This window comes from Chrysochloris asiatica, unplaced genomic scaffold (assembly GCF_000296735.1).
Source record: "Chrysochloris asiatica unplaced genomic scaffold, ChrAsi1.0 scaffold00231, whole genome shotgun sequence".
NCBI lineage: Eukaryota > Metazoa > Chordata > Mammalia > Afrosoricida > Chrysochloridae > Chrysochloris > Chrysochloris asiatica.
In genome coordinates, this window is record NW_006408749.1 from 2,010,097 (window position 1) to 2,037,470 (window position 27,374).

The 27,374-nt window shown below is 40.0% G+C and overlaps 1 protein-coding gene across 4 annotated transcripts in view; it reads right to left on the reverse strand.

The window, feature by feature from the left end:
* The window catches only part of CHRDL1 (chordin-like 1), a 250,102-nt gene extending 230,461 nt beyond the window's left edge, over window positions 1-19,641 (reverse strand). For 2 of the 4 annotated variants that reach the window (XM_006873241.1, XM_006873243.1), the window contains exon 1: window positions 15,812-15,908. In XM_006873241.1, the coding sequence (XP_006873303.1) occupies window positions 15,812-15,908 (97 nt within the window). Of the gene's footprint in view, window positions 1-15,811; window positions 15,941-18,154; window positions 18,167-19,523 lie in introns of those variants that run through there. The other 2 variants (XM_006873242.1, XM_006873244.1) reach the window with 2 other exon arrangements.
* Between the last annotated feature and the right edge of the window lie 7,733 nt (window positions 19,642-27,374).

Sequence of the window (27,374 nt, forward strand, 5' to 3'; positions counted from 1 at the left end):
CGGGCTGCGAACCTTAAGGTCAGCGGTTCAAAACTACCAGCTGCTCCGCGGGAGAAAGATGAGGCTTTCTACTCCTGTAAAGATTTACACCCTTGGAAACCCTCTACAGGGTCGCTATGGGTCAAAACCGACTCGACGGCACTTAACAACAACAACAACAACAGTGGGGATTATAACCATTGTAATGAAATAAAGTATATGATATGTTGAATGCAAAACTGATGATCTGCCCTGTAAACTTTCATTCAATTTACAATTAAAAACTGTAAAAAAAAAAATTTAGAAAATCGTGAATTGAGTGAAAGTTTATAGAGCAGATCATTAGTTCTACATTCAGAAAATCATATACTTTGTTTCACTACAACGAATGCAATCCCCTCCATGTACTAAGTTAACATTATTCACCTCTATTCACTTTGACTATTGCATTCTTCACTGCGTCTCCCACTATCTTCATCTTTCTTTTGCTAACCTCTCTCTTATTGTGTATCGCCTTCCCTGTCACCTATGTTAACATGTTTCAACCCTCTAGATCATTAATAAGTTTTCCTTCCCACTGCCCCCATAATCATCACTAAAGGTTTATTTTATTAAGAATGCCTTTTATTAATCTTAAAAAATAAAATAAAAAGAATTTAGAAAATCAAAATTCATTCTGGGGCAGGACTTGTGTGTTCTCCAGCAAAGTCTTAGCAACAATACAATTTTCTTAGTATAAATACAAATTAATCTTCTGGCCCACAACATTCAAAAACAGAGTCAATATATTAACAATCCCAGTATCTTCAACTCATGAAAGATGATTATGAATTTCTCAAGACTAACACCTAAATCCAGAGCACTGTTGGTACCATGGGTTAAGAGTTGGGACTGCTACCCACAAGGTCAGTGGTTCAAACCCACCAGCCACTCCATGGGAAAAAGATGAGTTGATCTACTCCCATAAAATTTTAAGAGTCCTGATATGATATGGTAAGATAGGCACCGGACTTCTAACCACAAGGTTGACAGTTAAAACCTATCAAACACTTCTCAGAAACCTTATTATGAGTCAGAACTAACTTGACGGTACTTAATGACAATCACCTAAATGAGGCTTTTTTTTTTTGCCACTTTCCACAAGTTTGATAAGAGAGTGACAGTTTTGCTAGACTAAATTTATAGTCTCGCTGACAAAACACCTAAGTGGTTTGCATATCAGATATACAACTTATTTGGACATTGAATATTAGTATATTGTTGCTGTTGCTAAGTGCTGTGGAGTCGGTTGCAACTCAGTGACCCAGTATAGGGTTTCCTGAGGCTTTAAATGTTTGTGAGAGCAGAAACCCTCAACTTTTTCCTGCAGAGCGACTGGTGAGTTCAAACCGCTGACCCTGTGGTTCACAGTTGTGTGCTTATCTTATGGAGCCACTGTGCTTCCCATGTGAGTATCTATTTGGAAGCAAATCCATGCAAGTGGTTAGTTCAAAAGGTGTTAGCTCATTCATTGTCGTTGTTGCTGGGTGTCATCAAGTCCATTCCAACTCATAGTTACCCCATGTAATAGTAAAACTACTCCATAGGGTTTTCTTGGCTACAACCTTTATGGAAGCGGATTGCCAGGTCTTTCTCCTGCAGAGCCACCATGCAGGTTGGAACCGCCAACATTTTAGTTAGCAGTCAAGCACTTCACCTTATTCCACCAGGGCTCCTTGTTAAACCATTATAAACAGTCATATGCTTTTATGAGTCTGGGATCAGTAATACTTGAATGGACATAAGGTAGAAGCTGCTTTGTGGATTCAAATATACATTACAAAGTAAGATGGAGCCTTGTGTAGTATACCTGTATATCTGATTCTGGATTGCTTTGCTTGCTTGGATTAGCTCTTTCAGACTTCGATATCATATCTACCTACTTAAAATATGGTTTAGGCATGAGCTTTCCCTACCAACTATATGATCTGGGTGGTTGAGTGATTTACTTTTTCTTACCTGGTAGGAAAAAAGAGAGAGAGATAGAGATAATAAAGGCCAAAGACCTCTGAGATGCTAAACACTAAAATAAGGCATACAATCAAAATGTGGGTTTCAGATGCATTTGCATACAGATTTGGAAAAATCTCATCCAGCTGTTAAGTGCTCTAACTTACTTCAGAGTAGCAGGAAACTCTGTTTCCAAAGGTGCATGATATTGTGATACCACAGAAAGGGTATTCTTCATACACAGCTTTGAAGCACATTGCTCTCTCTGTTCTCTGAAATACCTTTAAGACAGATTACTTCATTGACACTATTACATGGTCTTTTCCATATATCCTAGATCACCATTATCCATGAAATCCACAGATAATCTAAATATCTTGTTTCAGTTAATAGATTCCATTCCTCCACCTAATTCACACCCAAAGATGTATTGTTAGACAAAATGTGAAAGCTGAATGATATGATTTTTTTTTTCTCCAAATTTGTTCCAAAGGTTAGGAAGTGAATGATAAGTGTTAACAGGAGCTGGGGAACCAGATCCTGAAAAATATGGAGTTGGATGAGGGTAACAAATAATAACAACCACAACACTAACATTCACTGAGCACTTCCTGTGAACTAGACTCTATTCTAAAGGTTTCATATCTATTAAGTCACCAAATCCTCATTACAACCTTATAAGGTAAATCCTGATATCATCTTCATTTTATGGATGAGAAAACTGAGGCACAAAAAATTCTGGCAATTTGTCCAAAAGTCACATGACTAGTCAAGTTATGGAGCTGGGATTTAGACTCCTGGTGTGACACTGTAGGATAATCACTGGGCTGCTAACCACAAGATTGGTGGTTCAAACCCACCAGCCACTCTTTGGAAATCCTATACAGGGTCACAATGAGTCGGAACCAACTCAACAACAAGACTTCAGAACTGAGCAATGTCAACTCTTTTGCTGCATAGTGGATAAGGTACAATTCACCCATTTTTAGAATTTGGAAAGGAAAGGGCGTCCACACATGTTTGCCAAATCTTTTCTCAAATTACTCTTACTCTACCTTTGAGACTCAACTTTGATCACATTTTAAAGAATCAAGTGTTTCTTGTTGTGAAGTCAAGATACTCAAGATTGTTGTTGTTGCTGCTGTTAAGTGCTCTGGAGTTGGTTCCGACTCATAGTGACCCTGTATAGAGTTTCTGAGGAGCAGCTGGTGGATTAGAACTGCTAACTTTGTGGTTAACAGTCCAGTGCTGATCCTACAGCACCACACCATAACTCCATACACAAGATAAACTACATAAAATGGTGCATCTGGCAGAGACTCTATTTTACTTTTTTTCCTATGTCAGTGACAAAAGATAAAGTATAAAATACTACTAAAGGCTTGGGAATGTAGTTGGGAAGACAATATTGCTCTATCTAAAAGTTCTTTTTCATTCTCTTTAAACCTACCTGCATTTTCCTCACATTACTCACATTTATCCCATAATATGGGTACGAGCGTCTTCCAAATCATGCTTCTTGGGAGTAAACTTTTCTTACTAGAAGAATAATTTCTAATAGAAACCTTATTGTAAATGCAAACACAGAAATCTGTCACCATGTTCATCGGTTCTGTTATCTAGGTAGCATGATAATTTGCTCAATCATGCCCCAGACAAAAATTCACAACTCCTCGAAGTAAAATCTGGAACTAGAAGCAAAGTAAGAGATGGACAGTAAAACTATTGGTGCTACTAAGCAATGTTTTGCACTGATTTTTTTTTTAGGATATAACAAAATAAGCACTATAATTTTTAAGACATGTCTTACCATGGTTGACTAAGATTGAGTGGTCAGGATAATTATTACTGATTTCTCCATGAGCACATTGAACAATTATTAATTTTTATAAACTATTATAAAGTCTAAAGGAGCCTTGGTAGCTTAGTGGATTACAAGCTAAGCTGCTAACTGCAAGGTCAGTAGTAGTTCAAGTGTACTAGTCGCTCCATGGGAGAAAGATGAGGCTTTCTGTTCCCATAAAGATTTGCAGCCCCAGAAACCCTGCTATGAATCAGAAGCGACTCGATGGCACACAACCACAACTACCACCATGAGAAAGACAATTTTAACACATGCTTAGAAAGTTCAACTTTATAAAGTCCTGCCATCACCCAGGAGAGAATTTAAGTGACACAGGATAATCAACCACACTTAAGGTCCCAATGTATTCAACTTGAGCAAGAAGTACAAGTGATCTGACTTTATTGAAACAATTATGCCTAACCAGCTTCTGGAACATAAGGACAAGAAAGTAAGAAGATCCTTAGCCAATAATGGAAAGATACCAGCTGGAGAATGAATGGCTTGCCACTAAATAATGGTATCTGAGAACAGAACTTGGTCCTCAAGGAACTCTAACTAACATTTGAAATGGATTTTCAACCTGCACCACTATAGCTATTTCTCAAATGTTTCAAATGGCCCTAATTAAAAGTGAAGATCCCTGCTAATTTCAGGGCTCCTGTTAACAGTAACAACAATAGCAAAAAGTAAACAATCAAGCTGTGTCACTATGCCACCAATGTTTAGCCTAATCATTACTGGCCAGCTCCAAGGACCAGGTCAAAAGGTCAGTAACTTCATCATCAGTCCAAAAGCAAGAAAACATTCCCATGAATTCCCATGAACTGCTTTTAATAAGAGCTATTACAGTAGACACATCATCAAGTAAGTATTACAATAATATTATAACACAGTGGAAGGGGAAGATGAATTTTTTGCTGTTAATTATATGAGTGGACAAACCAAGTAAACAAATTCCCTTTAATTCTTTTAATGGCTACTAGAATTGTGAAGAAAAACAAAAGCATAAGTACTGCTCATCTGTTGTTTATAAAACTTGAAAAAGAATGGAGGAAGGGGGAGATGTATAGTTATGAGATGAAAGTATTTTATGTTTCTGGCAATTGGATTTCTAGATTTCAAGTCTCTATCAGAATTCCACAGGCTTTCAGACTTCATTTCCAGGCTATGGAAACCAATGAAAAAGACAGCCACTTTCCATCCTACTTATACAGCTTATTCCTCTTCATCCAGGAGTTCATTATCTTATTTGTATTTGCCCCAAATTAATTCAACTTAATATATATTGAAGGGCCTATGTACAGCATGCTGTTCCAACTACTGACCTTGTGACTATTTGTCTTATCTACCAGCAGGTGAGCAATCTCAAGGAGAAGGAAACAGTCCATATTTCAAAGAGATTTGACAGCTGAGCAAGGTGACATCATTGGCTAAGATGAGAACTGGAAACTTTCCATGAAATTTCAATTCATCATGCTCTCTCTATCTTCCATTAGCATGGATAACTGGGAGTTGATGGTATTGCCATTAGTCTTTCCTATGAGCCATAGGGAGATCCTTTTACATAAAGGCTGTTTGGCTGTTGAAACCTGACCCAAAGATTTTTTCTGGCTAAAATCATCTCTTCCATGTCATATGGCATAGGACTTGCTTGAACAAAAGCAAATTGTTCTTCCTATCAGTACGTTTAGGCTAAAGAGGTTGGCTTTCTGTCAGGTCAAGAATACAAGTTGGGCTCTGGAACTTTTCACAACAGAATCAACTTCGCACCCTCTGCAATTGGTATCTAAACAACCCAGCTTTTATTTCAAACACTTGGGATTTACCTTCGTTGTTGTTGTTGTTATGTGCCGTGGAGTCTGTTCCAACTCATAGAGACCCTGTACAGGGTTTCCGAGGCTGTAAATCTTTACAGGAGCAGAAAGCCTCATTTTTCTCCCGCGGAACAGCTGGTAGTTTCGAACTGCTGACCCTGAGAATAGCAGCCAATTCGTAACCACTATGCTACCAGAGCTCACTATTGTTAGGTGTCATGAAGTCATTTCCAAATCATAGTGAGCCTATATGTAATAGAATACAGGACCGCCCAGTCTTGCAACATCCTCACAAGCATTGTTATATTTGAGCTCACTGTTGCAGCCACTGTGTCAATCCATCTCATTGAGAGTTTTCCCCTTTTTCACTCACCCTCTAATTTACCAAGCATGATATCTGTCTTAGGCTAGGTTCTCTAGCAAAGCAAAACCAGTAAAACTTATATATGTACACATATATAAAGAGATGTTTATATCAAGGAAATGGCTCACAATTGTAGAGGTGGGAGAGTCTCAAGTCTAGGTCAGATGAGCCAAGATCAGCAGGCAGACAGGCAAGCAGACAGCTGGACAGGCAGGCAGGCAGGTCTGGCAGGCAAGAAGGCAGGCAAACAATAGAGCAGGCCATTGACTCAAGTCCAAAGAACTGGACGTTGGAGGATGACCTAGACGCAAGATCCAGGCCCAGCAGAAAGCAAGCAAACTTTGCTGGTATCTGTTATATTGGAAGCAGGCCACACCCTCAAGCAAACATCCTTTCAATTGACTAGATGCTCATAGCCAATCATCATAGAGTTAACTATGCCTGCCCATAGCCACTCATCATAGAGTTAATTAACCACAGTATTCACAGCCAAACATCACAGAGTTAACTACACTGCATTAGATCTAACCATGCGGATAATCACATTTCAAATGCCAAACCACTGGGAATTATGGTCCAGTCAAGTTGACACAAAACCTTAACTATATCAAAATGTCCTCCAGAGACTGTCCCTCCTGATCATACAAAGTATATGCAATGAAGTCTCACCATCCTCACTTCTAAGCAACAGTCTGACTGTGTTTCCTCCAAGACAGATGTGTTCATGCTTCTGACAGTCCATAGTATATTTAATATTCTTTACCAATGCCATATTCGAAGGCATCAGTTCTTCTTAGATTTTCTTTGTTCACTGAAAATACCAGTGACTTGGGGCAGGTGTACCTTAATCCTCAAAGTGGCATCTTTGCATTTTAACACTTTAAAGAGATCTTTTGTAGCAGATTTGCTCAATGCCACATACATCATTTGATTGCTGCTACCATGGGCATTGGAGTCCTGGTGTGGCGCTGTGGGTTAATGCACCAGACTGCAAAGCCATTTGAACTACAAGGTTGGCAGCTCAAGCTCACTAGCTGTTCCTTGGAAACCCTATACAGGGTTGCTATGGGTTGGAACCAACTCCACGGCACTTCACAAACCATGGGCACTGATTATGTCTACGACTGGAATATTTTAGAGTATTCCATTGTGAACTGGTTTAACAATCCCTGATCCGTTGGTCTCTCTTCAAGCTGAGAACCGAACTCGCCTGCAGGGCTGAACTTTCAAATAAACAACAGACACATCAATGGGGTGACTAAACAACCCCAGGGAAGTATACACTCCTTAAAACAACTAACCCGAAAGGACCAAAAGAGCAGTATTTGCCCAGTGATAAGACTCAGAAGACATGAAGGGATAGGAATGAAGGACACAAAAGGAAATATTAAACACAGAAAGGAAATGCAAAAAGTACTATCACATTGTGGGGGTGAAATTAATGCCATGAAACAAAATGACCATTAAAGGAGAAGAGCGGAAAGCGGGGCCCTACCCAGAGAAGCAGTGATGCCAGAGATGGAGGCTGAGACGATGACGTGGAGTGATGGAGTGGCTGGGCACTCTAGACCCAGAGAGGGAGAGGAGCTGTGTGCTGACGGGGGGGGGGGGGTGTGCAGGCTTGCAGGGTGTACCCTTTGGTTGATGAGGCATGGAGGGGGCTGTAATAATTGCACTGAAATGAAATACGATAGAATGAATGTAAAGTTGATATTCTCCAATGTAAACTATCACTCAATTCACAATAAAAACTTTAAAAAAAAGTGTATGAATTGTTGAATGGAAACCCAATTAGCTCTATAAACTCACTAAATCACAATAAAAGTTAAAAAGAAAAAAAAGCCCACGATCCAGCAAACTTAATGTTTCTCTTTTTAACCTTCCAGGATGACTAAACCTAATTTAGAGTACAAATGCTATAATCTACCAAACCAGGTGTGAAAACTCCTTAAACTTCTTTTCAGATGACCTGTTTTGTTTCATTTCTAAAATCCTTATCTTGCAATTATTCTTTCATTTATAACCTGTATCTAATATTTTTTAGAAGCAGACATAAAAATAAAATACTCCTTGCAATAGCCTGTGACACTGAAGAATGCCAACTGCCCAAGCCAAGGACCTTAGTTTCTCTTGTCCCACTCCCCCATCCCTTATTCTTGAGTCCTTTAGCTTTCTGTCCAGAAAGCAAGAATTTCTCTCATTTTATTTGGAGAGACTCCTTTGTTCAAAGAGGATGCATGACTCAACAATACCACGCAGCAACAAAAGAGGACTGACCAACAAACCAGGTCTTCTTTATTTCAGCACAGTCCTCTTTCCATTAAATTATAAGAACATTCCAATCCTACTGAGAAATCAGAGACATTTCAGAACCATAGACATAAAGATACATATTTTCAACCTTCCTCACAACTTTCCTTTGGCTTAGCTTGTTTAGGATCCTGAGTAATTTCAATCCTGGTCTCTGTCTTGTAACTACCAAATAGTGAGCTGCCTCCCTTAAAAGTTCTGGTTACAATGTTCTTTATCTATTCACTTTAGATCCTCTCTTAATGAAGAAATGTGTAAGTGTCTTCCATGTGCAAAGAACTGGGCTTCTATTCAAGAGAATGGACTAGCTTCCGCAATGAAGTACCCAGAAGAAAACTGGTATAGTTAACAAAACACTGAATCTGAAGACCTAGGTTTAGGTCTGGCTCTGGTTTAAGTCTGCCTGGCTTTATTGAGTTGTAACGTTCACATTTGAAAATTCAGGGCATAATATCACATGGCTCATAAGGAAACTGTTCTAATTTTGTTGTGAAGTGCCGCTGAGTTGATTCTGACGCATAGCAACCCAGTATAGGGTTTCCGAGGAGCAGCTGGTGGGTTTGAACTGCACACCTTGTGGTTCGCAGTCGCTATTAGAATAACTCCCTTATATCACTTGACTCATAGGAAGTTGTTCTAATACCCTCCCCTTATTGAAAGTTAACTGTATGCCAGGCACTGCATCAAGTGCTCAGAGTCCTGATGTGGTGCCAGAGGATAAGCACTGGACTGCTAACCACAGGGTCAGTGTTTCAAACTTACCAGCCACTCCTTGGAAACCCTGTCCAGGGTTGCTATGAGTCGGAACCAACTAGATAGCACTTAACAACAGTACAAAGCACTTGGTGTACACAATCCATTTATTCTTCAACTGACCACTGAAGGTCATTATGGTATTATATCCTCCACGGTAGTGATAATAAAAGTTAAACTGGGGAGGTTAATGGAGCTCTGGTAGCATAGTGGTTATGAATCAGGCTTCTAATCTCACGGAAAGCACTTGGCAACTACGAGCTGTTCCGCGGGAGAAAGATGAGGCTTTCTGCTCCCGTAGAGATTTACAGCCTCGTAAAGCCTGTGCAGGGTCACTGTGAATCGGAACCGACTCCACTGTACAGAACAACAACAAAGGGAGGTTAAGTAACATTCCTGAGGTAAGTAAGTAAACGGTGGAGCTGGGCTTTGAATCTAGGCTGACTCCAGCGCTGATGCTTCACTCATTTATCACTCTCCTTCCACAGCATAAACAATAAACATGAATGCAGTTTGAAAAAACAGAAGGCTCTCTAATTTTAAGATATTCTTCTTTGTGTTTACCTCTAGGAGTCCTGAAGGAGCTCTGGTAGCGTAGTGGTTACGAATCGGGCTGCGAACCTTAAGGTCAGCGGTTCGAAACTACCAGCTGCTCCGCGGGAGAAAGATGAGGCTTTCTACTCCCGTAAAGATTTACACCCTCGGAAACCCTGTACAGGGTCGCTATGGGTCGGACCCGACTCGACGGCACTTAACAACAACAACAACTAGGAGTCCTGGTGTAGCGCTGTGGGTTAATACGCCAGACTGCAAACCCATTTGAACTTCAAGGTTTGGTGGTTCAAGCTCACAGCTGCTCCTCGGAAACCCTATACATGGTTGCTAAGGGTCGGAACCGATTCAACGGCACTGTACAACAACAACAACAACCTACCTAAGCTCCTAAAATGTGAATAAGTCTACTCTTTACTTGTTTCTTTCCATTGCCCAATACTCACTTCAACTCTGCAAATGAGAATCTTGAGGAAAAAAACTCATGCCTTTCTGACTGGCTTTCACAATAGGCACAGGGTTTGGGTCAGCTCCCTAAAACCACTTCTCACATTTCTCAAACTTTCTAAATATATTTTTCCTTCCCTTCAAACTTTTGAGATTGACCCTTCTTGAGAATACAGAGGCTCAATTTGAGCCAAATATGAATGCTGAAAGTTTTTATCCTGGGAAGGAAAATGAATGAGAATCTAATCCATTGGAAGACCCAGTTGGCTCACCTTATAAAGCAGGAAAGGACTTCATGAAATATATGAAGATTTTCTTTCCCTCAGAACCTTTGTCAGACTTGGCACAGGCTGGTCCATTAGAAATACATAACTGAATATTCCTAACAACTCAATTCTTCAACTTTGCTTTGATCCAAAATTCATTACCTAAGCCAGATCTGCCAAAAGGAGCAAACTCTTCGGCCCATTTGTCCCATATTTGCATGAATATTATGCGCTAAATGTTATGCGCCTTTGAACTTCAAAAGAGCTTCCTGGTCACTTTGACTACAACTTTAACAACAGCATAATGGAGTTGCAGAAAGACCTCAAACATTACTAATACTGGACAATAACAAACTTTTATATAAGCAAAAAATCATCCATTCATTTACTGCAGTGCACCTTAATTACTCCATCAGTACTTCCTGATTTCTTGAGCCTATCTTCCTTTTTGTACTCTCAACTGTAACAATGACTAATCAGTTCCCAGTCAATGGCAGGACCCACCTCTACCTTTCCTAGCAAAAAGAGCTTTCCACAATGAAAACATAATTTTCAGACATCCTTAAATTTTTACATTAAGTGAGCACTTTTGATCAAAACAGTACTCCCCTCCATCCCCATTGTTGTCTGTTGTTGTTAAGTGCCTCCAGAGCACCATACTTGACCGACAAGCTTATAGTCTAACCAGCCCTAAAAGATCAAAAAATCATGGTTTCCTTGAGTGAAATGGTATCAAGCAGTAAGGAGAAAACGTACACTTTACTGGGGTTATCCTAGTTTTTGTTTTGTTTTGCTTAATAAAAAAAAAAAAAAAACATATACACCTTTTTCCTTTATCAATTTCCACTTCTCTAGAATTGGAAAGAAAAAATATGGGAAATATAATGAGTCTTGTCTTTAAAGGATTTTCCACTGTTTGAACAGTTATATTTGTCAATTGCAGAAATTTTCAAAACACAAAGATAAATAGAAATAACATTCATAATCCTATCACCCAGAGATTTAAAAAAAAATCAATTCCCTACTGTAAATTGTATGTGAATATGAATTTCAAATGAGTAAAGAACTATGGGTAGACACCTGGTTGGCCAGCAGTAATGGTGAGACCTGAGGACTCCTGAGCTCATGTTCAAGGACATAGCCACAGAATGCTAGAATGGCGAGTGAAGTGTCCAGCTGATATGAAGTGAGGGGATATGCACATGAACACCCATACTGGCAGATAGTACCCATTTGACTTAGCTTCAATGGCTGGATGATCAGAACTCGACTAGAGGAAAAAAGAAAAGAAGAAGAAGAAGAAAATAATTTTGATAAAGAAAACAAATATAATTCGCTACAATATGATAAATTTAACCTATACATATGGATGTAGTAGCTTAAAATACCAACCAAGAGGGAAGGAATCTTCACAGCAAGGATCATTCCCATCCACTCTGTACACAAGGTTGATAGGGATGGACAACTTAGACACTGGCTTCCTAAAATGGGGGAGGGGGTGTATAAAGGCATGAAGTGACTGGCTTACAAATTTTCAAGAGGGAGTTTAGTTTAAGAGGGTGTGGGGGAAGGTTTAATCTCCACTGAGTAGTTTTCAACTTGTCTAGACAGGGCTGATGAAAGGAGATGGGGATAAGACTCTTGTGGTTCAATAGTGAGTAATTGTTATCATGACTGATTGTGATTGTTGCGACTGTAAAGGTGGACGTTTTGTAGCAAAAATAGGGGAGTGATTGATCTTGCTGTCCAGGAGCGGTAGACCCTGGGATAACCAAGGGAGAAGAGCAGAAGCGGAGTGTGGGAACCTATCCAGAGAAGTGATGCCAGAGATGGAGGCAGAGATGATGATGTGGAGAAATGCAGTGTCTGGGGACTCTAGACCCACGGAGGGAGCGGGGATGTGTGCTGGCACCCGGGAGGCAGGCTTGCAGGGCATCCTTTGGGTGTTTGCATGACTGCATATTTCTGAGTGTTTTGGTGTACATCGAAAAACAAAAAACAAAAAAACAGAGGGACTAGAAGCAAATACTGTTGAAGGATGACTGATGATACATGGAGGGCTTGTAATCATCGCAATGAAATGAAATATGATAGGATGATGTTAAGCTGATGCTCTCCCATGTAAACCATCACTCAATTTACAATAAAAACTTAAAAAAAAAAAAATGAAAAGAACTATGGGTAAAACCCCAAATGACAAAACTAATAGAAGAAAATATAAGAGTATGAGGTGGGAAAGATCTTCTTAGAAATAACAATAAATCCAAAATCCATAAAAGAAATGAATGACAAATCTGATTACATAAAAATGTTTTAAATTCCTATTCCTATGTGGACAAATGCAACTCAAAGTTTAAAACAAATGGAAGACTCAGAAAATAATATTTGAAACACAAATGGTTAATATCTTTAATTATGCTAAGCTTTTACAAAAAATCAGTAAGACTAGAAACTCAGCTGAAAAATAGGGAACTCACTGGCAAAAAAAAAAAGTAAACGAACTTAAACATACCTGAAAAGATGCTCCATTTCAGTAATAGAAAAATGTCAAAACAAAACTTAAAGATCATTTATCCATATTAAATTGGCTTCCAAATACAAAAATCAAAAATACTTTTGTTGAAATAATTAAAAGTACACTCAAACACAGATAGTAGAAGTATGAATTGATACAGCGTTTACGAAGGGCAATTTTGCAATGCATATCAAGATTAAAACTAACAATACACTTTGATCTAACAATTCCTCACAAATACTTGCCTAGGCACCTAAAAGTATTCATTAACACATTACTTGTAATAGCAAAAACTAGATGCAACCTTAATATCTATCAATGTTATTGTTATTGTTAAATGCCATCAAGTCACTTCCGATTCACTGTCACCCTGTACAGGGCTGTGAATATTTACAAGAGCAAAAAGCCTCATCTTTCTCCCAAGAAGCAACTGATGGATCCTTACTGCTGAGAGGTTAGTGGATTCTAGCAGGCCTCTGTGTAACCCACTAAGTTACCAGGGCTACTACCAATAGAAACTAGTTAAATACACTATGGCGTATCTGTGCAAATGAAAACTATGCAAGCATAAGAAAGAATGTGCCACAGTTAGCTGCTATGGTCTAAACACATTATTGAGTAAAAACAGGTTGTAGAAAAATTTATATATATTGTTGTTGTTAAGTGCTGACCAGTCGGTTCCAATTCATAGCAACCCTGTATAGGGTTTCAGAGAAGCAGTTGGTGGATTTGAATTGCCGACCTTGTGGTTCAAACTGACCTTGTGGTCCAGTGCTTATCCTACAGCACCATACCAGGACTCCACATATCAGCTCATTTTTGTAAGAAGAAAAAACTTTAACATGCATGCATGTTTTTACAATAGAAAAAGAGTTTGTAAAAACAGATAAATAATAATGGTTACCCTTAAAGAGTGAGACAAGGGATTGATTGAGAGATAGATACACATACTCTATGAAACTCAGATATTTTCATTTTCTTTTTGAGCATGTACTAATTTCACAGTTTAAGAAATTTTGAAGTTAACAGCATTCTCCAAGATCATCAACTTTTCAGTAAGTAGTGTTTTAATGGTACATCAATCGCTTCTGTAACTATTTTCCTATTTTCACTACATCTAACTCCTTCCTGTTAGAGTTGTAATATAAATCACCACACATGCAGTGTGTATGTGTGTATATAGGGATATACTTTGAGGTTTCCGCTTTAGAGGAAATGACTTTCCAAATGTCTTCAAAACAGTTAGCTTGGGTGTGGTCACATACAGAAATGCTGGTGTCTCATTCAGGGAAAGACCATGACCTTTAGCCTCATCATCTGACTTTAAGCCTGAAGCACTAGACCAGAATTGGTACCCTGGACCATATGTTACACAATTACTTTGACAGTGATTGAATGTTAGAAGGGCTTGGGACAAATTCTTAGGCAATAAGAAATGTTAGAAATTGATAGGTTTGGGTTCATACATTTTTAAGGTCTATCTTTACTTGATTTGTCAGGTAAGCTCTAAATATTGTGGGCAGCACTCTTCAACTCTTTGTAAGTATGGAGGGCTTCCAAGAAGAGCTAGTCTTCGAAGAGTGACAAACTTCTCCATGATGTTGTAGGCTTACCAGCCATTGGGGGAAGTTTCTGTCTAAGAATGGAGGGATTTTGAAATACAGTTGATTGTGAGCTGAACTGAGAATAGGTGGACATTTCTATCACATTGACTTCAATCAAGGGGGACTCTGAGATGGACAATATTTAAGTGGAATGAGAAGAAGTTTGAAGAATACAAGGCTGACCAAGCTTCCTTATTGAGTTTTTGCCCTGCTAAATTTTCTCTTGAGTCCCAATCATACAGATATCGCCACAGATAACTCCGCTCAAAACCCTAATTAAAAACACTGGTTCGCCCAGGAAGAGGACTAAATTTACTATGAAAAATGGCACTGAGACAGAATCACACATAAGGATGGAATAGGCTTGGCATTGTTCTCCCTGTCAGCAAACCTCAAGCTTGCTATGTTGAATTTATGTTGATATAGGAGATAAATGTTTAAGCAAAGGGGTCAGCTCTTTATAAGAATATTTTCACAGTTCCTTTTCATGAATAAGCCCAGTGGAGTAGAGAATACCTCCTTGGATAAGTTTGGCTTTGTGCTTCTTTTGATGCAGCCTAAAAGGGGAATTAGAGCTATGGCTTTTTTCCCACAATTAGAGCAAGAGTCCACTTCAAAGGTGGCCCAAAGAAGGTGAAGCCCATATTGTGCACAGGCAGTATAAAGCTCCTAACAAGAGCAGAGATGTCAATGGTAACTCATAAATCTTCCAAATGTGACAGCAAATAGGGTTAATAATCCCCCTCTTCCTGCCATTCTCTGCTTTCTTCAATGGGTTAGCCCATCACATGGATCACTGACTTTCTAGAAATATTCTCTGGCTTTGCAGGAGCGTTCCTTTCAATCAGTGGTATCCAGATTGCTAAATGTCCCCGGAATCTCAATTCCCTCAAAATATTTTTCATCTGAATGGAGTTTATACGAAGATTTTTTCCTTCTATATTTTCAGGCATAGGGGACTTGCTTTCCTTTTTCATTTTGATTTTTTCTTTTCTTTCTTTCTTCCCCCATAAACTGAAAACCTTTGCTGAAGAGTCTGAAATTTGGGAAAAATTCCAGCTCATCTGTCAGATATTTCTGGAGTTACGTAAAACAGAATGAGATTTGTAAAGTTTAGAACAGGAAAGAGAAAACAGGCTAATGTGTCATGTGTTCTACGAGATGAAAACTATATAATAATCAAAAAAATAGCCTCAAATTTAGTTGGCCAGATTCAAAGCTCTCATTCTTGTATCAACTCAGGCATAAACCGGTTAGCATGTACTTTCCTCTATTAAATAGTGATATGGCCACATTTGGGCTAAATCACAGTCCCTACAGATTATAACCACATTTTCAAAGAAATTTTGTTTCAAATACTTAAGTCACTTACGTTTTACTTGCTCAGCTTTGCTTCCTTCTAGAAAAAGTAATAACAGTAACCAGGAAAAGATGTGTTTCATGCCTCCAATCTTCCACTTTTTTCTCATTTTGACCACTGCAAAAGGCAACTCCGAACCTTCTGGGACGGGTGTATTCGAACTAGTGGGAAGAAAACAGGAAGAAAAAAAAAAAGAATTAAAACAGAATTCTGAAATTGATGGAGATCACTGATGATTAGGCTTTGAACTTGCAAGAAAAAAAGATGCTAGAGGATTTATATAAGTGCAAAAGTCTTATTTTCCCACATAAGAACGAGGATTTACCTCTCTTGTCTTTCAAAGACTACAAGACATGAATCTACAGTCCTACCCAACCCTAAAGCGAAGTCATGACAGGCAAGTCATAAGAAAATCAAAAATATAAACTTAAAAATCCTTGTTCCTACGGAAATTGAAGTTGAATGATTTCCCAAGAGAGTGATTATCTTTGGGGAAAAAGAGAAACTGGGGTTTGCTGAAGTGCTATTTTGGCAAATAAGGTAAAAATAATAGGTGTGAGACCCAAGCAATTTCTGAAATGAATGATAATTAATCATGACTACCGTTATTATGAATCTTTCAGGGATGTTTCTTCTGTGTCTTCTATGAGACCTACATATCAATTATCATTAGTGTCACTATTGATGGCATAAAAGACAGATGTGATTAACAAAAAGATAAAATTAAACATCTGAAAACAGTTTTATGGCTCAGTAGGGCTTAGACATACTCCTCCAATGTGAAATGGAAATTAAAAACGGACCATTTTCAATGGAATTTAAGGAACTTTTTTTAAAAAGGAACTTGTCCACACTGTACCACCATTAAAAAGAGCACAAATTAGGAATTACATTCTAATATCAGGGAAACTACAAATGCTAGACTATTTGACACTTGTATTTCCAGTATAAGGGCTGGAAATCTTAACATTTTAAGCTACAGAACACAGAAAGTTTGCTATATAGCTCACATCCAATCAAAAGTCTGTAGAGTTTGTAAAACTCTTGGTATGGGTAACTTGAAGCTATTTTCATATTCTAGAAACCGCACATTCAGTCTCCGGTTAACCCTGAATGGGAACTGAATTTATTGATCTGTTCAAAAGGTCCAACTTAAATATTGAGCCTAAACAAATCGAAGGAAGAGACCAGATCATTCTGGAAAACGGAAATGTCTCTGAGCTCAGAAGTGGATGCCATAGCTCCTACTTACATGCTGTGAAGTTATTCCAATAATTAAAAATCAATTTATGAATGTCTAACTGAGGAGAAATTAATCATAGAGAGTAATTCATACTATCAGGAAGGATCTGAAACATTCATCTGCCCTCTCTATCTGCTAAACAAGGACTTTATTCTCCTAGCACGTGTTCCTAATCTCCAGAGCCTTGCGTTCTGGCTTCTTGATCCCTTATGTAAACTTACGGTCCACTTTCAATCACTCAGAATGTCTCTGTCCCCTGAGAGCCACCTTCCCTTGAAGTAAATCATTGCCATTAAGAATTTACCAGAGCTACTAGCCTCAGTGAAGTTCTTCCTGAGTTTACTTTCATAAATTTGTCCTTCAGGTCTCCAAACAGGGAAGATTTTTAGGCACTGAAACACAATGTATTACAATCACATATGGATCTCCAGGGGTGTTTTTGAAACTACGGTTTTCAGGGCTCCCCAGGCAAGAACCAACAGGGTTGTTTTTCTTGTACAATGGTTGGGCGATTCGGTGAACAGTAGCATTGCTTCATAACTCAAACTGGCAAGAACGCAGCTCTTAGAATTCTTTTGCTTTTCTTGGGTCCCAACTAATGTTATGAGCAAATAGAAAAGTTACTGACTAGAGAGCCATTAATCTCGCTTGGCGTTCCTGTCATCTGTGAAGCCTCCCAGGCTGTGATGGAGAACAAATTGCTTCGTAAATTTTCACTTTTGATTTACAAGATCCTGAAGTTCTGCCCTTGTATTCTCCCCACCATTTATATCTCTCTTTAGTCCCTTTACCTTTTTTTTTTTTTTTTTTTTTTTAGGGAGAGAGGCTCAAGACATTTCTTGGGGCAGCAACAGTAAATATAAGCAAGCATCGCTCAGCAAACATGCTGACTTTTATTCTTGCTAAAAGCCAAACTGTCCTTACTTTTTCCAATTATACTTTGACCCAGTTAACTGGAGTTATTTCTGCGTTAACTCTCTATCCGCTTCCCAAGGCCTGTTGTGCAGTTGAACTTGAACTGGCTCTTTTACAGGTTACTTAGAAATGCAGCCATTGACAAGTTTTGGGGGTGGGGGAGATCAAGGACTCAACAAGAAAGCAACAAAGAAAACAAAGCCTTGCAACTAGCACTGGGTGAGAGGGAGGGAAATGGGAGGGCGAGTGGACTTTACAAAAGAACAAGAAACCCAAAGAAAGGTATCTACTATGGCACCTTCATGAAAAGAGCATTCAAGTTGTTCATTTGCATCAAGCAAAGGGACCAATTGCTCATTGCTCAGCTGTAAACTGCAAGAATTTCTGGGCCATCAGGAGTCAGGAGTCCACACTCTTCAACAGGTCTCCTGGGTAGAATGCAGCCAAAAAGATTTTCCCAAAGGAAGGCTAAGGGATGAACACATGTCAGTCTATTCTTCAAGCCCCACAATGTCCCTTTAATTCTATGAAGAGGCTTGACTGACCTTGTAATCTCACATTCATTATCATCTGTGGGACAGCCCCCAGGGTAGCAATTTTCTTTCTGACAAACAATAAGAAGACCTTGGAGTACCCAGGCCTTGTCCATCAGCGGAAATTCTCTTCCACTCCACCCTAACAAGAAACACTCAATTAACTGATGGTGGGGTTGCTTTTGAAAAGTGGCAGTTCCAGCCTTGGGTCTCTGTTGTCAGTCAATACCTTCATTGCTGCTTATGATTGACAATGTTTTTGTATTGGGCTTGCAAAAATATTTCCCTATTTTGCATTGTAATTTCTTATTAAACTTGTTATTGCAAATCGAATGAAGGTTTACAGAGCAGAACATCGGTTTTACATTCAACAAAATATATACTTCTTTTCATGACGATTGCAATCCTCACCATGCACCATCAGTTAACAATATTTGCTTCTATTCACTTTAACTCTTGCATTGTATTCTATTCCCCGTGACAACTCCATCTTCAAAATGGGCCCGCTGAGGCCCAGACTACTCAAGTGACTTGTCCAATCTCTCAGAGTCAGTGGTAAAGTGAGAGGAATTCAAATTCAGGCTTTCCAACTCCCAGCCCTATGCATTATGTTACTTCCTGAGCCTAAAGTCTCAATCTTCCACCCCGGTGGTCTGGGCCCCATAATAAGGCAGGTATCCAGAAGAGAGGGGAGTTTCTCCCTATCTGTCTTGTTTCATTAAGTTTACCGCGCGTTAATCACCCATTGAGTCCAGGGCACTTAAGAAAGTGAGAAAACAGGCTCCATACACTCGAGGTAATTACAGGACCTGCAGATCCCTGTTAGCTAGTAAGGCGGCGAATAGGCAAGTGGCCTCCCAAAGAGCCAAAGCATGGAAACAGGCAAGCCAAGAGGCGAGTGGTGAATTCGAATTCAGAGCCCCCAACTTGCCTGGATCCCTCACCTTGCCCTGCTGTTGTAGGTCTGGGGCGTCTTGCAGAACATCCAGAGGTTACTCGGGCCAACAGTTGACACCCCACCTGTGCAACGAACGGGATGGGAAGAAGGGTGGGGGAAGCAGACGCAGGGCACTGCTCACTGACCTGGGCATTGGCCGCCTCCTTCTGCCACGCGTGCACGCGCTCCAAGCTCCCCCAGGCGCTCCTCCGAGGTCTGGGGCTCGCAGGTTGTGGCGAGAACTGGAGTGCGCGCAAGGGGGGTGGGGAAGGACTCAAAAGTGGGTGGGAGGAAAAAAATCACCGCCCTCACACCACGAGTGAGCAGCAGCTCGCTTGGCTCAAGAGGGCAGAGCCAAGGCGCGGGCTCAGCGGCCCGGGGCCACCTGCCCGCCCGCTCGCCTGCTATTCACTTGGCCAGAGAAGCAGACCGTTTGGCGCTGGCGGGAAGTCCCGCAAGTACACAGCGGCTGCAAGCCTGCATCCCTCTTTCCACCCCGGCACAATGGCTTTATTCCTGCTCCCCCGGCCCAAAAGTTAAGAAATCAGAAGAAAGTGTGAGACTCAGCCGGCGACTTTCCCATCACGCAGCGTCCCCACAGCACCCCCCTTCCTTTGGCTAGGCGAGCGTTGGGGTCTTAAAGGGGCCGCACATCGCCTCTGGCCCCTCCTCCCTCTCTGCCCAGGACGCACCTAGGAGCAACCCTACCACTGGCGCCCGCCCTAACACCACCACCTACTCTCCAAAGTTCCTGCCTGGTAACTAGCAATCCTCCTCTCCAGCACAATGGCCTTTCTGAGGACATCTGGACTGGTGCCTGGGAGCACCGCATGAGAGCTCCTTATCATTTTGGGGTGTCTCCCAGACCCACAATGTGACTAATGAATTGGCAAAACTTTGACTGGGTAGAGATGAGTATGTATGGATAGGTGGTTGAGGAACTTAGAAATGTGTTTTCTTCCACGAAGAGGGCTCCCAAGCCCCACAGAAACGGCCTCTACTAACTTGCGGGGACCCCCCCCCCCGCCAGAGAAATCAGTTCCAACCCTTCTGAAGAGGTGCCAAGAGCCCAACCTTGAAGTCACAGTAGCACTGCTGATGTTACAGTGAGTCTGAGACAGATTACCCCAGATTTGTGTTAATTTTTAGCAATTGCTAAAAATTTGTCAGAGTTGGTGGGGATTTTCTGCACCATTCAGCTCAACGTCTCCACTTCAAACAAAGATAGGGAAAATGAAAAGAAGAGAGGTGATATACCCAAAGTCACGCAGCTAGTAAATAACAGATTCAAGATTCACATCCAACTTTCCTGGCTTTCAACCTATTATTCTCTGTTGTTACCTCCAGTTTATAGATAAGGAAATTGATGTCCAGGGGAAGTGTGCCTTGCCAAAAAGAGAAAGAGAGAGAGCAAAGGAAAATGAAAACAAGTATGATTGTTCCTAGAAATTGACTCATTTATTTCCATAAATGTTAACATCATGCAAGTAGCCCCTGCATTGGTAGAGATGTTTATTTCAGTTAACTAAGGAAAAGGGGGCCCTTTCTGAAATGTTGCCTTCAGGGCCCAAAATGTCTAGCTCAGTCCTGCCTTATGGATACATGTATTCAATTTGCACTGTAGTATATTGTACTCAAACATAGCAACAATTGTGAGTGTGGTGCACGACACTGGCAGTGTTTCTTTCTGTTGTATATAGGGTTGCTATGAGTCAGAACCAACCACCAACAAGGTATTGTGTTGTAGTATATTGAACTTGATGATTTATTACCTTCCGGAGCTCAGACGGTGCTGCAGGATAAAACTGGACTGCTAGTTGGAAGGTCGACAGGTCAAACCCACCAGCCGCTCCAAAGGAGAATGAGGCTTTCTGTTCCATTAAAGATTTACAGTCTGGGAAGCACTAGACAGGGTGGCTATGAGTTGGAATCGATTTGGTGGCAGTGGTTTTCTGGTTTTTTGGTTTGTTTGTTTAGCTGTTCTCATAATATTTAATGAGCTGATGTTTAGTCTCACTAGACAATGTGCTCTTCAAGGTCAAGGACTGATTGTTCAGTTTGTTTTGTATCTGATTCCCACACCCTTATCTCCCTTTATCACTCCCAACATACTTGGAGACTATTCAGATAAATGGATTTCAGAGAACAGCCTGGGACAAACACGGATCCTTGCATTTAAAATCAGTAGGCTCATGGGGATTTAACAGCTCATCTGTTTACAAATGGAATGTAGTTTATGGCCCTGCAGGATAATGCACTGGACCGCAAAGTCAGATTGAACCGCAAAGTCAGCAGTTCAAACTCACCACCTGCTGTACGGGAACGCTATACAGGATCGCTATGAGTTCCAACCGACTCAACAGTACTTAATAACATTTACCTATAATCACTTTCTCACTATCTAACGTACTATTCCATTTATTATAAAAGGAACGATCACAAAATGGGATTACAATCATTGAGATGAAACTAAGTGTATGACTTGTTGAATGTAAAACTGATCATCTTATCTGTAAACCTTCACTCTTTTCACAACAAAAAGTTTTAAAAAAAGAAACTATTACTAAACCCAGTATCTTAAGAAAATTTATTATCAGATAGCTTTGTTGAACTAAACAACTGTATAAAGTGGCTGCTGAAGTTTGTGGAAAGGTTCTTCATTCGTGAAAAAATTGTTTGTTGTTAGGTGCCATCGAGTCGGTACTGACTCATAGTGACCCGATGTACAAGAGAACAAAACAATACCTGGTCGTGAGCCAACCTCACAACTGTTGCCACGCTTGAGCCCATGATGCTGCCACTTTGCCAATGCATCTCGTTGGGGGTCTTCCTCTTTTTCTCTGACCCTCCACTATACCGAACATGATATCCTTCTCCAGTCACTGGTCTCTCCTGACAATACGTTGAAAGTGTGAGAGACAAAGTTTGGCCATCCTGGCCTCCAAGAAGCACTCTGACTGCACTTCTTCCAACACAGGTCTGTTGGTTCTTTTGGCATTTTCAATATTCTCCTCCAACACCATAACTCAAAAGCATCAATTCTTCTACTGTCTTCCTAATTCACCGTCCAGCTTTTGCATGCATGTGATGTTATTGAAAATACCATGGCGTGGGTCAGGCGCACCTTAGTCCTCAAGCTGACATCTTTGCTCTCCAACACTTTAAAAAGGTCTTGTAAAACAGATTTGCCTAATGCAATACGTTGTCTGATTTTTTTGACTGTTGCTTCTATGAGTGTTGATCGTTGATCAAAGACGAATGAAGTCCTTGACAACTTCAATCTTTTCTCCGTTGACAAGAATGTTGTTTATTGGTCCAGTAGTGAAGATTTTTGTTTTCTTTACATTGAGATGCAATCCATACGAAAGGCTGTGCTCTTAGATCTTCATCAGTAAATATTTTAAGTCCTCTTCACTTTCATCAAGCAAAGTTGTATCATCTGCATACCGCAAGTTGTTAATGAGTTTTCCTCCAATCCTGATACCATGTTTTTCTTCATAGAGCCCAGCTTCTCAGATTATTTGCTCAGCATACAGGTTGAATAAGAATGGGGAAAGAATACAACCTTGTCGCAAGCCTTTCCTAATTTTAAACCATTCAGTGTTCCCATGTTCTGTTCGAACAACTGCCTCTTGGTCCATGTACAGATTCCTCATGAGCACAATTAAGTGTTCTGGAATACTCATACTTCACAATGTTGTCCATAGCCTGTCATGATCCACACAATCGAAAGCTTTGCGTAGTCAATAAAGTACAGGTAAACATCTTTCTGATATTCTATGTTTTCAGCTAAGATCCATCGAACATCATCAATGATATCCTTTGTTCTACGGCCTTTTCTGAATCCGGCTTGAACCTCTGAAGTTCTCTATCAATGTATGCTTGCAGCCATTTCTGTATTACCTTTAGTAAAATATTACTTGCATGGGATATCAAAGAGATTGTACAATGAATTCTGCATTCTGTTTGATCACGTGTGTCTCTTTGGAATGGACACAAATACGTACCTCTTCCAATTAGACAACCAGATAGCTGTCTTACAAATTTCTTGGCAGAGATAAGTAAGTGCATCCTGCTCGGCCTCACTTTCTTGAAAGATTTGAATTTTTACTCCATCAATGCCTGGTGCCTTGCTCTTTGCCAATTCCTTCAATGCACATTGGACTTCCTCCTTCAGTATCATTGGCTCTTGATCATATGCTACTTCTTGAAACAGTTGAACGTGAACCATTTCCTTTTGGCACACTGACTCTGTGTATTCCTTTCATTTTCTCTTGATGCTTTCTGCATCATTCAATAATTTGCCCAGAGAATCTTTCAATAACGAAAGTCAAAGCTTGAATTTTTTCTTCAGTTCCCCAGCTTGAGAAGTGCTGAGCGTGTTCTTCCTTTTTGGTTTTCTGATTCCAGATCTTTGCAAATTTTGTTGTAATATTTGGCTTTATCTTCTCCAGCTGATCTTTGAAATTTTCTGTTCAACTCTTGGACCTCCTCATTTTTTCATTTTCTTTAGCATCTCTACACTGGAGAGCAAGTTTCAGTGTCTCTTCTGACATCCATTTTGACCTTTTCTTTCCTTCTTGTCTTCTCAGTGACTTTTTGCTTTCTTCATGTATGATGTTCTTGATGTCATCCCACAACTCTTCTCGTATTCAGTATTCAATGTTCAATGTATCAAATCTGTTCTTCAGATGATTTCTAAATTCTTGTGGATATATTTAAGGTCATATTTTGACTCTTGTGGAATTGTTTTCATTTTCTTCAGCTTCAGTTTGAATTTGCATACTAATAATTGATGGTCTGTTCCACAGTATGCCCCTGGCCTTGTTTTGACTGATGATATAGAGCTTTTCCATCTTCTCTTTCTGCAGATGTAGTCAATTTGATTTCTATGTATTCCAACTGGTGAGGTACATGTATATAGTCTTCTTTTATGCTGTCTAAAGAAGGTATTTGAAATGAGCAAATCATTGATTTTGCAGAATTCTGTCATGCTTTCTCCAGCATCATTTCTATCACCAAGGCCATATTTTCCAACTACTGATCCTTACTGTTTGCTCCCAACCTTTGCATTCCAATCACCAGTAATGATCAATACATTTTGATTACATGTTTGATCAATTTCAGATTGAAGAAGTTGGTAGAATTCTTCTATTTCATCCTCATTCGCTTTAGTGTTGTTGTTGTTGTTGTTAAGGGCCATCAAGTTGGTTTCTACCACAGCGACCCTGTACAGGGTTTCCGAGGAGCAGCTGGTGAGCTTGAGCCACCAACCTTGCAGTTCAAAGGCTTTGCAGTCTGGCACATTAGCCCACAGTGCCACACCAGAATGTAAATTTGAATAATAGTGGTATTAACTTTGCTTCCCTGTGTTGTTGTTGTTAACTGCCCTAGAGTCGGTTCTGACCCACAGCAACCTTAAACAGGGTTTCCGAGGCTGTAAATCTTTACGGCAGCAGAAAGCCTCGTCTTTCTCCTACTAACCAGCTTGTAGTTTCGAACTGCTGACCTTGTGGTTCACAGCCTGATTCATAACCACTACGCTACCAAAGCTCCTTGGGCTTCCCTGTAGGTGTCATACCTCATGACTGATCTGGATATGTTCTTTTTGAAAATGAATATAACACCATTCCTCTTCAATTAGTCATTTACAGCATAGTAAACCATGTGGCCATCAGATTCAAAATGGCCAATACCAGTCCATTTCAGCTCACTAATGCCTAAGATATCAGTGTTTATGCATTCTATTTCATTTTTGACAACTTCTAATTTTCCCAGATTCATACTTTATACATTCCATGTTCCGATTTTCAAGGGTGTTTACAGCTGTTTCTCTCCATTCACGTCATTACGGTCAACTCTACTTTGAGGAAGCAGCTCTTCCCCAGTCGCATTTTGAGTGCCTTCCAACCTGAGGGGCTCATTTTCTGGCACTATATCTGACAGTGTTTCTCTGCTATTCCTAAGGTTTTCAATGACTAAATATTCGTAAGTAGTTCATCACTCCTTCTTCATAGTCTGTCTTCATCTGGAAACCAGTCCACCATCGGTGACCCAGCTGGTATTTAAAATACCCTTTGCAAAGCTTCCAGAATCACAGCAACTTACAAGCTCCACAGAACGAAATTATTAGTGAACCTCTGTTGACCTGGCTTCAATGACTGGATAATCAGAGCTCAACTAGAAGAAGAAAGAAGAGGAAAAAAGGATATAATTTAATGAACTTGACCTACACCTATGGATGCAGTAGTTCAAAAGAGGGAACAAATCTTTACAGTAAGGATCATTCCACCCCCTCCATACACAGAGTAGACAGGGATGGGCAACTTGGACATTGGATACCCAAAGTGTGGGGACTACAAAGGCAAGAACTGACTGGCTTACAAGCATTCAAGTGGGAACCTAGATCCAGAGGGAGCGCAGGAAGGTAGAATTCCACTGAGTAGTATCCAATCTGTCTAGGCGGGGCTGTTAAAAGGAGATGCGGATGGTTCTCTTGTGACACAATAATGAATAATTGTTATCAGGACTGATTGTGAGGGTTGGAAATGTAAAGGTAGACATTTTGTAGCAAGGAGGGGAGTGATTAACTTTACTGTCTAGGAGTGGAGGTCCCTGGGACCATCAAGGGAGAAGAGCGGAAAGTAGGATCCTACCTAGAGAAGCAGTGATGCCAGAGATGATGACATAGAGCGATGGAGCAGCTGAGGACTCTCAGAGAGGGAGAGGGGCTGTGTGCTGATGACCAGGAAGCAGGCTTGCAGGGTATATATCCTTTGGTTGGTTGAAGATGCAGGGAGGGGATTGTAACCATGGCAATGAAATGATATATGATAGGATGAATGTAAAACTAATGTTCTCCCATGTAAACTATCACATAATCCACAATAAAACCTTTTTTTAAAATTAATGAACCTTAAATTAGCTGCAATCTTGAATTCCAAATAGAAAACTCTAATGTGTGTTCATTCTTACACAAATTAAACTGATGATTATCTATCTCTGTGCTTTCTTTTCCCTCTTTAATAAATGGAGATGAGAGCATAGATCATTTCAATACTCATTTTTCTAAATATTTTATTTTAAGATAATTGTAAATTCACAGGCAGTTGTAAGAAATATTACAGAGGTATACCGAAGATGATGGTATAGAGAAAATGGAAGGAATACACAGTCACTGTACCAAAAGGAAATGGTTACTGTTCAACCATTTCAAGAGGTAGCATATGATCAAGAGCCAATGATACTGAAGGAAGAAGTCCAAGGTGCACTGAAGGAATTAGAAAAGAATAAGGCACCAGGAATTAATGGCATAAAAATTGAAATCTTTTAAGAAAGTGAGGCGGCACAGGAGGAACTCACTCATCTCTGCCAAAAAATTTGGAAGGCAACTATCTGGCCAACTGAGTGGAAGAGATCCATATTTGTGCCCATTCCAAAGAGAGGTGACCCAACGGAATATGGAAATCATTGGACCATGTGTGTAAAGTTTTGATATCCCATGTGTGTATAGTTTTACTAATGGTAATACAGAAACGGCTACAATCATACATTGACAGAGAACTTCCAGAGGTTCAGGCCGAATATAGTAGAGGCTGTGGAACAAGGTATATCATTGCTGATGTTCTATGGATCTTGGCTGAAAACATAGACTATCAAAAAGATGTTTACCTGTACTTTATTGACTACGCAAAACTTTCGATTGTGTGGATCATGACAGGCTATGGACAACATTGCAAAGTATGAGTATTCCAGAACACTTATTTGTGCTCATGAGGAATCTGTACCTGGGCCAAGAGGCAATTGTTCGAACAGAACATGGGAACACTAAATGGTTTAAAATTAAGAAAGTTGTGCGACAAGGTTGTATTCTTTCCCCATACTTATTCAACCTGTATGCTGAGCAAATAATACGAGAAGCTGGGTTCTATGAAGAAAAACGTGGCA